General features: G+C 42.9%; 1 protein-coding gene across 5 annotated transcripts in view; it reads left to right on the top strand.

The window, feature by feature from the left end:
- FHOD3 (formin homology 2 domain containing 3) overlaps positions 1-14,396 on the top strand; it is a 967,501-nt gene that overhangs the window by 80,159 nt on the left and 872,946 nt on the right. For all 5 annotated transcript variants that reach the window (XM_033930608.1, XM_033930609.1, XM_033930610.1 and 2 more), the window contains exon 2: positions 11,790-11,896. In XM_033930608.1, coding sequence (XP_033786499.1) covers positions 11,790-11,896 — 107 coding nt within the window. The remainder of the gene's footprint in view (positions 1-11,789; positions 11,897-14,396) is intronic.

Below are 14,396 nucleotides of genomic sequence, written 5' to 3' on the forward strand. Positions count from 1 at the left end.
TGTTGTGACAGCCTCCCAGCTTAGTAAGCGTGCTGTTATGCTACATAATTCATTTCACAGTCTGAGTGAGGTCTGATGGTAATGATTATTTTATTAAGCTATTTGTAGATAGAGCATTCCAAGAGAGTTGGTTACTTTGGAAGGTAACAGATTGAGATTATTCACAAGGCTTTAGAGTAGTGGTTCTTAAACCTGTCCTGGGGGGGCACCCCCAGCCAGTCGGGTTTTCAAGACATCCCTAATGAATATGCATGAGGCAGATTTGCATATAATAGAGGTGACAGGCATGCAAATCTGTCTCAATCATATTTATTAGGGATGTCTTGAAAACCCAACTGGCTGAGGGGGCCCCCACCAAGACAGGTTTAAGAACCACTGCTTTAGAGGCTAGGCTAATGGCTGTGGCTGCCTGAGGTAGACATGAACCTAAAGGCTTCCAGGTTTCTGAAAACTAACCCATGTTCCTTTAATCCTTTGAGTTTGGTAGCTTCCATTGCACTTTGTATTCGGGTCAGATTCTCAAAATGGTGCCATTCGGAAGGCACCAGTAGGAACTCGAACAGTGCCTAAGTTAATTGTTTTAATTGGCCATTAATGGTGCAGTAATTGACTGCGCCATAAAAAACGTATTAAGAAAAAAAGCAGGTGCTGTGAGGCATCAAGAAAAGGCATCTGAATCAAGTCTCCACAGACGCTTACCGGCACTGAACGTCAAAAGAGGCATGGTTATGGGTGGGGTTGACATTTGGCACCGCTGAGCATGATTCTATGTTGAAGACAGGCGTCGGAAATGGAGGCCTGTAAAACCCTGGCCCACATTTCCGGTGACTATCTTTGACGCAGACTGCGATTCTCAAAATGGCATTGTAGTTTGAGTGATGTGCGACTTGTGCCGTTTTTTTCAGGTGTTGGCCAATTCTGGCGCTGTTTTGAGAGTCTGGGCCTTATTCCCTAGGTCCTCTTGCAGCAGCATCATTTAAGCAAGCAGCTGCAATTACAATTCAGATTCCTTAGTAATACTGCCCAAAAGTGGTATGAATGATAATCTGTAATAAGGTGGTAGCAGATAAAATGAAATGGGGGGGGGGAATTACACTATATAAAACACCATATCTTTGGAAGAAAAGGAATTGTAGATTTTTAAAGGTTGGTATTCAAAGTGATTTAACCAGTCAGAAACAGTTCCTGGCTAGTTAAATTGCTTGTTCAGAGTTAACCACTCATTTTCAGTAGCACTTAACCGGTTAGTGTCCCTGAAAATGTTCAGGTAGCACCCAAATCAAAACCAGCTATTTTGGGGGGTGGAGTCAGCAGTTAGGGCTCCTTTTACTGTGGGCTGATGAGGTAAATGCTCCGATGCTCATTCAGTTCCTATGAGCGACAGATCATTTCCCTCACTGACCCGCGGTAAAAGCCTCTACCGCTGCTTTATCTTTTCAACGATTTTATTAAGAACTGCACCTTAATATAAACAACACACAAGAAATATAAGCAGAGAACATTAGGTGATAACAGGCATCCATATCTGTGCCATAAATTATGGAAAATACTATCCCCTCCTTTACTAACACAGAGCGCGGGTTTTAGCGCTGGCAGCGGCGGTAACTGCGCTGATGCTCATAGATTTTCTATGAGCATCGGAGCAGTTACCGCCGCTGCCGGTGCTAAAACCCGCGCTACGAGTTAGTAAAGGAGGGGGGTATATGCTTTCAGGATGACCATAAATGGCAGGGAACATTCCGCAGTCAATGTTGTTTTTCTGATATAGCTATTTAGAAAGGATCTACCACTGCTTTATAAAAAGAGCCCTTAACCAGCCCAGGTAATTGCATAAATAGAACTGACTCATAAAAATAAATCTTGTCTTTATGTGGGTGCCCCATAGCCGGTTAAATGCTGAATATTGCACTTACCCAGCTATAGTGTAACTGGCTCCAGAAACCTGGAAATTCAACACTGAAGTCCAGACATAGTCTGGCATTGAATTTCTGGGCATAACACTGGTGGTGGACAGAAAAACGTTCAGCGCTACCAGTTGACTATCGACCCTTACTGTTTTTCTCCTTTATAAAAATAGGGTCAGTCTTCCAACTTATATGCAGTACATGTTGGGTACAGACCACATACAAGTAGTTTCATGTAAAATTTCACAAGACTAATGTAGATAAACAGGGACCATACAGATTGCTAGGCGAGCAAAATATACCTGTACAAAGAAGGCCTGGATTTGGAGTGGGATCAAGAATTAAACGGATAACAGTGGTATTTAGGGCTCCTTTTATTAAGCCACGCTAGCGGGGTTACCACGCGTGACTTTTCATCATGCGCTAACCCCCGCGCTGGCCTAAAAACTACCATCTGCTCAAGAGGAGGCGGTAGCGGCTAGCGCGGCCGGCGGTTTAGTGCGCGGTATTACGCGCGTTAAACCGCTAGTGCGCCTTTGTAAAAGGAGCCCTTAGTTGTCGTTTGTATAACAGATGAGTAAAAACTGATGAATACCATCCGATGATGTTAAGTGGATGAGGAATAGACCTCAAGATTGATTTTTTTTTTGTACTATGCCAGTGCCTCTCAAACTGTGTGCCATGGCACAATGGTGTGTCCCAAAGAGATTCTGGGTGTGCCACGAGAGATTCCAGAATTTTACTTTTAAAAAATTATCTTCTTAAGTATACACTATTATAGATGACATGTATGTCACTTACGCAAGAGTCTGTCAATGTTATGAGTGTCTAGGTGTGAAAGGAGTCAACCACCCAGACAAAACATCATTCTTTGACGTGATTGGTCCTTGAAAATTAACAGCAAGTAATTTTAGTTTTATTTTTTATGCAGTAGTTATCCTAACTTGAGCAACAAAGCAATCATGGCTTTGTTTACCGTTTGGATCTTCGTATCTTTGCAAACTTCGATTTTGAGCTCTGACAGAAATTAAATTAAAAAAAAAAGAGAATGACTGCAGATGATGGATGATGACATGTATGTTTGCTTGTCGAGCCACGTTTTGAACTCAAAAACAAGCACATCTATTGCATTGATTAGCAATTCTATTCTATCTACTTTAGGGGCCCTTTTACTAAGGCGTGTTAGCCATTGTTTTTTTGTTTTTGTTTTTTTTTCAATATCTTTATTAACAATTGCAAAGGAACAAAGCCATCGACAACAGTCGGTAACAGCATAAAAGAGAATGCCAACAAGAGATACACAATACAAAAGACCCCATGGGTGAATGCCCATCACAATTGACATTTTGAGATAATACCCCTCCCCAAACAAACACACACCTGCCAACCCCAAGCCCACGCCACAAACCACACCAGCCACACCACTCTCAATCCGCCCAACAACCCATTAGCCATTGTAGCGCACGCTAAACACTAATGTATCCATAGAATATAATGCTGTAATACTGTGCCTCTTAATCAGTACTTCATCATATATCTTCCCAAACCAAGCACTAATAAATCTACTGCATTCTTATTAGAGTTCTCATGCAGCTACATGTAACCGCTGAACATATAGCTGTTACAAAAGTAAGATTTTTCAGAATAATTTTTGTATGGATCTTCAGGGCGCAGGTGGGAACTGAATGCTTCCAACTGCTAAAATCTTTGTCGGTCCAAATTTTATTGAAATCATTTATCAATTCATTATTTTATTTAAAGTGATATTTATAAAAATTTTGAAAAAATGAAATGAAAAATGATTTCAATAAAATTTGGACCATCGAAGATTTTAGCAGTTGGAAGCATTCAGTTCCCACCTGCGCCCTGAAGGTCCACACAAAAATTCTTCTTAAAAATCTTAATTTTGTAACAACTATATGTTCAGCGGTTACATGTAGCTGCATGAGAACTCTAATAAGAATGCAGTAGATTTATTAGTACTTGGTTTGTAAATATAATGGACACCTTAGCGTTTAGCACGCACTAATATTTAACGCACGCTGCCTTAGTAACTTCCTTAGTAACTGTTGTTACAATTACCCATACATAACTTAAAGAACTTTAAGGGCTCCTTTTACGAAGCCGCGTTAGCGGTTTAATGCGCGTAATGGTGCGCGCTAATTTGTCGGTCGTGCTAGCCGCTACGGCCTCCTCTTGAGCAGGGGGTAGTTTTTTGGCTAGCGTAGGGGTTAGCGCACTAAAAATGTACATGCGATAAAGCCGCTAACGTGGCTTCATAAAAGGAGCCCTAAATTAATAACTCTAAAATTTAATTTTTGTTGGTTTTGCAATTTTATAATTTCAGTTATAACGTGCCAACAAAAACATTTGCTCCGTTTAGTGACACTGTATTATGCCTTAGTATCAGCATAATACATTAGGGAATAACTTCTTATCATGGGTAAGAAAAACCTCATGTGCGTTTGTTGTGAATTTAATTTTTTTTTCTTCAAATTGTGCGCAGATTTAAAAAATAAAGTCTTTCATAAATAGCAAAATAGCAAAATTTTTATAAATGAAGAAAATGGTGGCCTGCTTTAGAAGCAGCACAGTGAATGAAGCAGTACATATTACATCAAACAAGCATGGTTTAATTGCTATAAAGCACTCCCCTGATGAAGCCTTGAAGCGAAATGGGGGGCTCATTTTCCATATTTTCTCAGCAAAATCCCAGACACCTGGCCCTGCCCTGTTTTGCTTTTGGCCCGCCCCCATTCTACTCGAAGCCCCACCCCCAAAAGCTCATCTCATTATTCCTGACATCAGGACCGTGTTCGGGGGCCTCTGAGCCTGCATGGACACATGTGACATCATCTGTGCATACTCAGAGGCCTTCCACACAAGGCCAGAGCTTTCCAAAAACCGGACAACTGCTGTGCTTTAGAAAGTCTGTCCAGGCTAGAGTTATCAGATTTTAGTATTTTAAAATCCAGACCCATGGCTCCGCCCCCAGGCCTACCCAGTTCCATCCAGACCAGCCCTGTTTTGCCCAAGTCATGCCTCGTTTTACCCCAGCCCTGCCCTCTTAACCTGTTCTCGTGTTCGGAGCCACATCGGGAGAGCATCTGCGAATGCACAAGTATGACGTGATGACGTCACATCTATGCAGATGCCATCCCAATGAGGTCCTGCATTGGGACAAAGTGCCAGGTTTTGAAAAGCCATACGGAAGCCCAGACATGTCCTCTAAAAAGAGGATATATCTGGGTAAATCCATACATCTAGTAACCCTAGTCCAGGCACCCGGACAGTTGTATAAAAAGAGGTTTTCCCACTTAGACACACAAATTAACCCCTTTATTTTGTTATATCTCTTCTATGTATTTGCTAAACTTTTAAAAATATATAGTTAAAGAATTTATGTGCGGTTTTGTCTCTTTTCATGCCTCGTTCTCACTTCTGAGATGTTAACTCTAACTCCTGACAATTAAATTATTTCAAAAGCAGTTTCATAAACTTCCAAACATGGAAAGGCCTGAATGTGTTATGTAAACCGCTTTGAGTGTGGTTGTAATACTCCAAAAAGGCGGTATACAAGTCCTAATCCCTTTCCTTTCAAGTATTTCCTCTTGTATTATTTTAATGGTTACTGATTATTTTAATGATTGTTTGATGTGGAAATGGGAGTGGCCGACTGAAATCTGGAGCTGACGATAATTTGAATGATTGAGTGTGAACTGAACAATGAGAAATGTTTTAGGTTTATTAATTAACCAGTGACTTAAATTGCAAATATGCCTTCCTTTCAACAAAAATCTGGCCTCCTTAAAGATCGGCTTGTTTAACTTCCCATGCTGATATGGGGGTGATGAGATGATAGGCAACTAAAACTCTTATTTTATTTAGCTTTTGTTCTCATTCAGAACACAGTCCATGAAAGGAAAGATGGTTGATAAAAAACATAACATTCAGTTTTAGCTTCAGTAAGACTTGCTACTTCTTATCTTTGAATATTCACTAGGAAGGGTTCTGAAAAGGACACCGGCCCTTGAATTCTCTTCAGGTAACTTGTTGACAGCTTTGCCCCCATTTTTTCTTTGTGCTGTGGCTCATTGTTGTTTGGTTTTGGGGTGGTTGTTTTTTTAAGCGTTGGGCAGAATCTCAAAATTTTGATAAAACCACAAGGTTAATGTTGCTTGGCAATGCTGACTGTGTTTGCAAGGACTAAAGGGGCATGACATTTTGGAGAATTGACCAACTACAAATTTTGACTGCTTTTGTATTGCTGTTCAAGAAATGAGAAGGGAAAGATACTTTTGGAGCTAAACAGCTAAGAGACCGAAGGCCTAGTATTCCAAAACAGTTGATCTTCCATACTCAGGTGCTCACATTTTTCCCCTTTTCAGTTAACCATAGGATCCAAAGTATTCTGCTAAAAACTCACCTAACTATGAATTTAAAAATTATGCTCTTAACTTTAGGCCTGCCATTCATTTGCCTAGATCAGTGGCTCTCAAGCCTGTCCTGAGGGAACCCCAGCCAGTCAGGTTTTCATGTACGTCATGTACCTTTTTGAATCCCTGGTGGTCCAGCGGTATACCAGGCAGGATCAAGCTTTCTGCGCTCCTGCTCCGTGTTGAGCCCCTTCCTGAATGGCTGCCTCATGTTCTCGCGGCCCAGCGGTGTATGAGGCCTGAGCGAGCTTTTTACACTCCTGCCGGGCCCTGAGTCGTTCCCTGAATGGCTGCCACCAGTTTTCACGAGTCCCACAAGAACCGGTAGCAGCCATTCAGTGAGTAACTCAGCGTTGGGCAGGAACACAAAATGTTCACTCCTGCCTAGTACACCACTAGACTGTGAGAATTCACAGCAGCCATTCAGAGGGGCTCCGCTTGGGGCAGGAGTGCGGAAAGCTCACTCCTGCCCAGTACACCGCAGGACCACCAGGAATTCAAAAAGGTAAACGGGGGTAGGCGGGAAGGAGGTAAATAATTGGCAGTTGGCCAGGTCATACGGCAGGCCTGTGGAGGCCTGCAATAAGTCTGAGAGGGGGGCAGGTAAGCACTGACCTAAATATAAGACAAGACCCCCATTTTGGGGACATTTTTGTGACCCAAAAATCTCATCTTATATTCGAGTATATATGGTACATAAAATATGCTATTATTTTTACTTAATGGAGCTAATTTCTTGGTATTAAAGCTATACCTTTTATGTTTTCACACTCAGCAATGATACATTGATTTAAAAAAAAAACATTTTATACAGAAATCCAGCAGCATTTTATTAAATGAATCTTCATTATCTGCATGTAAGTCACCTTTTATGAAGCTGTGTTAGGCTTTTTTTTTATCGCCAGACACGGTATTATCTCCGATGCTCAAAGGAAGTCTATGAGCATTGGAGCTTTTGCCGCTGTGTCCAGCAATGAAAAAAGCCTAAAGCATCTTCCTAAAAGGGGGTTTATTTTGAAAAATAACAGAAATTTAACATACTTCATTAATAGCTAAATACATACACTTTGGTGTAGTCATCTACCAATGGCATTGCAAACACTGAAGCATTCACCGTGGGCCTCATCTGGGGCAGCCTCCTTGGAGCGGCTGGGGCACGGGCAGTGTGTCTGGGAGGGAATGCATGGATGGGAGAACATCGCAAGGGAGGAGACATAGGCATCCTGGGACTGTCTGCCAAGTCTCTTCCCTGAAGAAGCCCTTTCTGGAAACGTCAATCGCTCCTCCTAAACTTACTTGCTCCACTTCATCACTGACGCTGAAACCGTGGATTGAAGACAAAGTTTTATTTTATTTTTCTTTCCAGCTTATGATTTATCTTTAATCTTATCTATTGTTTTGCCTTTTGTCTTTGTTTTGTTCTATTTCTATCATTTAAATTTCTCCAGAATTCTACTGTTCAACGGCTCCCCCTTCTGCTTCTATTCCTTTCTCTCCTCTCTTCTACCTTCCAAAGTATTTAGATCAATGCTGTCTTGTTAAAATGTTTATTTTATTTTTATTTTTCCTCTAACTCTACTTTTCACTTCTCTATTACCCTCCAGGTACTTTAGTTAGATTGTGAGCCTTCGGGACAGTAAGGGAATTTTTCAAGTACCTTTCTTATTTCTAATCTTAATGTATATTTTCTGTAAACCGCTTAGAACCTAACGGATGTAGCGGTATAAGAAATAAATTACATTACATTACGTTACATTACATTACATTCTTGAAATGTTGTTCAACTTGCAACAAGGTCTCATGTTGCACTGGGTCTGTGGTGATGCCATTTGCAAAGCCAATTATCAGTTTAGCATTGCTGCTTGAGGCTGACTAAATTACTGCTTCTGCACAAAAATTCAGCTTCTGCACAAAAATTGGCCTGAAATTCATATTGTCTTTTTTTTTTTTTTGGGGGGGGGGTGTCAAAAATGCCTGTACATTTTTGGCTAAAACCAAAACTTACTCTCTGCCCATCACATATGCTTCCCTTATCCCCCTCCCAAACAATGGTAGCCCACCACCTCTTCATCTGCGTTCCCGCTAAGCTGCGCTGGCGTGCGCTGGCGCACAAAATATTAGGTCGCAGCGCACAAGTTTCTCATCACAGCGCAGGACCGGCAAGATTGACTCATTTGAACTTCTGCAAGATCAGCATCGGAAGCGTGCGCTGGGCCGGAGAGATCTTGGGGAGCCTCCGACAGTGGCTTTCTCCCCTCTCTGCAGCTCTCCTTTACTTCCCAGCGCAGCGATTCACGAAGGCAGCCTCGGGGCTTTTGCTGAGTCGCGGCTGCCTCTGATGATGCAACTTCCTCTTTCCTCAGAGGCGGCGCGACACAACAAAGGACCCGAGGCTGCCTTCGTGAATCGCTGCGCTGGGAAGTAAGAAGAGCTGCTGGGAGGGGAGAAAACCACTATCAGAGTCTGGGAAGCTGCTGGGCAGGGGAAAAAAGGGACAGCTGCTACTGGAAAGGGAGAAGGAGAGATGCTTCTGGGAGGGGAGGAGGGAAAGGAATCTGGGAAGCTGCTGGGCCAGGAAAAAAAAGGGACAGCTGCTACTGGAGAGGGAGAAGGAGAAGGAGAGATGCATCTGGGAGGGGAGGAGGGAAAGGAATCTGGGAAGCTGCTGGGCCAGGAAAAAAAAGGACAGCTGCTACTGGAGAGGGAGAAGAAGGAGAGATGCTTCTGGGAGGGGAGGAGGGAAAGGAATCTGGGAAGCTGCTGGGCAAGGAAAAAAAGGGACAGCTGCTACTGGAGAGGGAGAAGGAGACGGAGAGATGCTTCTGGGAGGGGAGGAGGGAAAGGAATCTGGGAAGCTGCTGGGCCAGGAAAAAAAAGGGACAGCTGCTACTGGAGAGGGAGACGGAGAGATGCTGCTGGGAGGGGAGGAAGGGAAGAGAGTTACTGCTGGACAGGAGGCTGGGAGAAAGAAAGAAAGGGGGCAGGCAGGGAAACAGAAGGAAAGAAGAGAAACAGAAAAAAAGAAAGAAAGGTCAGGGAGAGAGGAAGAAAAAGTTGGGGGAGGGAATGAGGTGTGGAGGAGAGAAAGCATACAGGCTGATAGAAGGGAAGAAAGATTGGATGCACAGTCAGAAGAAGAAAGTGCAACCAGAAATCACCAGACAAGGTAGGAAAAATGATTTTATTTTAAATTTAGCAAAGTGGAGGCAGTATTACCACAATTTTCAAAGGAATTTGCCCAAATAACTTAATAGTTAACTGGGTAAATTCCCAGAGATGAAAACTTCCCTTCACTTACTATGCACAGTTCTGAATTTATATCTGCTGTCTATATTTTACAATATGGTCCCCTTTTACTAAACCGCAATAGTGGTTTTTAGCGCAGGGAGCCTATGAGCGTCAAGAGCAGTGCTGGGCATTCAGCGCAGCTCCCTGCGCTAAAAACTGCTATTGTGGTTTAATAAAAAGGATGGAGGGTATATTTGTCTATTTTTGTATGCTATAAAAACCAAATACAGAGAGAGACTGAGAGCTGTTGACGAAGAGCTACGTGTGTGTCTTTCTTCCATTCCAGCCAGAATATCAGCTTTGTGTTCAGCCAAACAGGCCCAGGTTTCGCACTGAATAAAGTATTTTATAATTTTTATAATTTTTATTTCATAATAAAGTAATTATAAAATACTTTCTTTGTGTTTATTTGATTCCTATTCAAGAGAATTACTTTATATATAGTCAATATAGGCAGAGAGTTAAATTTTTTAACATTTTCTAATGGTGGTGTGCCTCGTGATTTTTTTCATGAAACAAGTGTGCCTTTGCCCAAAAAAGGTTGAAAAACACTGGTCTAGAAATTGAAAGCATCAAACGTATTGTCTTCTGGACTGTTTTTAATTTACAGTTTACACATATGGATGTAACAGACATAACTACATTTGTTGTAAAACATTTATTAAGATATCATTTCATCCCTACAATTTCTGTGTTCTTAAAAATATTATTTAACGTTATTTAATTTAGCGTGTAGGCCTAAAATTCCTTTGAATACCTCGTCCTCATGTATCAGCAACTTTGACAACATATTTATTTGGCTCATAACTTGCTGGCGCCCGATATTTTTAGCTCACAGTGAAAAAAGTTTGCTCACAACACCCGCCCGCTTAGAGGGAACACTGACCCCCAGCCTACCTTTAAGTGCTTGGTGGTCTAGTGGTTAGTCAGGGTAGGAATGCTCCTGCTTTTGCTATCTTTACTGTCAAAATGGCTGCCTCAAACCTTAGCAACAGGCTCATGGTAGTCATTTTGAGACTGAAGTAACTAGGGATTGTTCCTGCCTTGATTAGACAGTGTATGGAGATGTCACATTAATAATATTAATATAATAACATTATATCTGCATACACCACTGGACCCCCAGGGACTCAAAGATAGACCTGGAGTGGGGAGCGATCTTTGTTCAGGAGAGAGGGAGGTGGTGATGAGGGCAGTAGCTCTACTGTTGCTCAGGGAGGCGGGAGGGAGCAGTGGCACTACTTTTGTTTGAAGAGGGAAGGAGGATGCTACCTTTGTGTAGGGAGGGAGGAGAAGGAGGAGGCTGTTATGGTTTGGGGGTTGGACTGGTTTCAGTTTCAACAGAAGGCAAGTGGCAAGTTTCAGCCGTCCTCTATTTCCTGCACCACCATGGCTCTTGCAGTGTGTCATCAATGTGAACCTTTCCTGCACTATTCTCAGCGTCTCACAAGAACAGCATAGGACTTCCTCTTCTGCACTGATTACACACGGTAGAGCCACACAGTGCGGGACAAGCACTCAGCCATTGGGGCTCGAGGTCAATTTTGTAAAAGTAAAGGACAAAGTAAATTCTGTGCCCAAGGGAATTTTGCACAAATTCTGTAATGTGCAGATTTCGCTCAGGAGTAGGGATTTCCCCGGACATGTCCTTCTTTTGAGGACATGTCCGGGGGTCCGGATGGCTTTTCAAACCTGGCACTTTCTCCGGGTTTTGAAAAGAAATTGCATCAGGAGGAGGCATGCGCGGATGCCTTCCTGCTCGATGAACAGGCAGCGGGAGTGGGGCGTGGATGGGTGGGCGCTGGGGGGTGGGTCTAGGGTGTCCGGATTTTGCTGAAGTAAAATCTGTCAACCCTACTCAGGAGTAATCAGTGGAATGGTATCAATAAGTTCAGTATGTAAAGAGACTGCCATTCATGGTTGTTGTCCAGTGGAAGAGTGCCAACTGTACTAAAATGTATCTTGCCTTGACCTTCTATTGAAAAGGCATGAATAAAAAATAAATAAATAAAAATTCAACATTAGTAATGATCCATCATGTAGAACTCGAGTGCTTCTATGAAGACTGCTGGCCAGAATATGTGGGATCCAAACTATAGAGGGATGTGATTGAGAAGGACTTGTCTTTCTGTGCTAATTACCCAATCTTTCTGTTCCGCAGCTTGATGACTGTACACTGCAGCTTTCCCATAATGGTACCTACCTGGATTTAGAGTCTACCTTACTGGAGCAGAAGGATGAGCTGGAAGGATTCCAGGAGGATTCTGGGTAAGAAATAAGAGAAGGATAGTAAAATTGTACTAGTGTTTTGCTGACAGAAAAAAATGCCACTGAAAATTGAGGAAGCATTTCTACATGGTGTCTGGAAAAAAAGAGACCGCCAGTACTTTTCCAAATAACTCCAAAACGTCCTACTGTAGGAGAAATTTCTGTCTCAAATTCGAGCTCTTAATGAAATCCCTGAATTCATTAACCCAATAGCTCAGTGGCATTAAAGACTATATTTCCTGTTAATCACAATTATGTACTTAAATGAAAATCAAATAAATATATATATATTTTTTTTAAAAAGACTTTGTGAATGTATCAAGCCTGAAAGAGGACACTTTGAACACAAATTATGAACTAACTACGGAAAAAAATAAAACATTATACTAATGCATTTTCAGAAGTCACACTACATATGTAAACAATTGTAAAGTAATTTGAAACTCTATAAGGGGTCCCATTTTTTCTAGACACCGTGAATAACTTGGCACCTCAATATAGGTGCCACAATGGGGTGTGAATAGCGCCAATTCTATAATGGCACTTAGGGAAGTCACTTTGGTGCGTTGAAATTTATGCCAGGTCAATGGCTGGCTTTGGTTGGCACATCTAAGTGTGCCATGCAATGTGTTGTACCTTACTATTCTACAAGTTGTGCACATCACTTGTTGATATGCTTATGCTCTGCCGACATGAATGCCCACCTTGTGGTAATGTTCTATAGCTTCCTTATAGAATAACATTGAGGCCCTGATTCTATGTTTGGCGCCAAGGAGTGCAAGTGTCAATCATAAGTTAGGCACCTTATATAGAATTGCTTAAATTGGTCTTAGATGCCAGTAGGTATTGAAACCTTAGGCGTACTCTTGACCTAAATGAGTGCACCTACATTTAGGCACCTATTGGTCCCTAAATGCAAAACACACTCAGTATCCTTCCTGTAACCATGGTACATACCTTAGAGTAGACACCTACCTCAAAGTGGTAGGCACCTACCAAGTTAGGCGCTTACCATCTAATTAATTGCAATTTAATTGCAACTTTCAATTAACAGTGCTGATTAAGGCTTTTACGTGGAGGAGCATAATCAAAAAATACATCTAAGTCCATTTTGAACCTAAGTCGCTAGACACCCAAAGTCGGACATGTCCAAAGTCCATTCTTAAAAATACTTCCAAAATAGGGGATTGTTTTTTTTCGAGAATCGTCTACTTGATCACAGCCATTCAGTAAACAGCGCAGGTCCAAGCGGGAGCACGGAAAGCTTTGCTCCTGACCGCCGCACTTTTCTGACCTCCGTGCTGCTGGCTGGGAAATAAGAAGAGGAGACAGCTAACGAGTGTAGAAGGGATTTTAAAAAGTACAGAGGGGGGGATATTTAAAATAGCAAGACAGCCGTCTATGGAGGTAAGGATTTTAAAAGGTACCGGGGGTGGGGAGATGTTTAAAATACAAAAAAGCTTTCTAAGGAGGGATTTTAAAAGGTACCATAGGTGGGTGGGGTGGGGGGATGTTTAAAATACCAAGACAGCCATCTAGGGAGGGAGGGAGGGATTTTTAAAGGTATGGGGAGGGGGAGGGTATGGGGGGATGATTTAAGGTACTGGGGAGGTATGGGGGGGTATGTGGCCTGCCTGCCTGCCATTAGGCCACTAGCCAAGCCTGCCTGTCACTAGGCCAGCCTGCCACTAGACCTGCCTGCCTGTCATTAGGCCTGCCTACCTGCCTGTCCTGTGCCCTGTCCCTGCCTGCTCTGTGCCCTGTGCCCTGTCCCAGCCTACCACTAGACCACCAGAGGGGGAACAGGGTACAGAGCCTGGCAGGGAGGGGAGTTAGGGTGCAGAGCCTGACAAGGAGAATGGGGTTGGGTACAAAGCCTAGCAGGGAGAATTTGGTTCAGAATGGTTTTTTTCTTGTTTTTCTCCTCTAAATCTAGGGTGCATCTTATGGAGCGAAAAATACGGTACTTGCGCCTTGCAGTGTCTGCATCTGAACCAATTCAATATGGTGCGTATGTTGCTAGGCGGCATGCCCATGATACGCCTATGCACCATCCACTAAAGCAACCTGTGTGCCGCAAGATGCTGGGAAGGAAGAGAGGCGCCAACGCTGGTTGACTGCACTCAACTGGATCCTTTCTTCCTCCCTGGCATCTCTCCTCTTCTCCACTCCTTTTCTTTTTCAGCACCCTCCCCCCCCCCTAGTGGCATCTCAGGGCCCCTTCTGGAGGACCTCTGCAAATGGGCAGATGTTGACGTGATGACGTCTCGCATCTGTGTGACGTCATCGTGTCAACATCCACACTCTTCCGGATATCCTCAAGCTGCAGCCCCCCAATTTAGTGTGCCACCGGCTCACAAAATTTGCGAGACACTGCACTAAAGAGTTGGTGTGGTGCTTGGAAATGGAATGAGGTGCAGAATGCATGATACTGTGTCCTTTGCTGTGCTGAAACTGTTCTTGGTTTCTATGTGCTTGGTCAGCCGTCTGGAAGCTGGGC

The sequence above is a fragment of the Geotrypetes seraphini genome, chromosome 2 (assembly GCF_902459505.1).
Source record: "Geotrypetes seraphini chromosome 2, aGeoSer1.1, whole genome shotgun sequence".
NCBI lineage: Eukaryota > Metazoa > Chordata > Amphibia > Gymnophiona > Dermophiidae > Geotrypetes > Geotrypetes seraphini.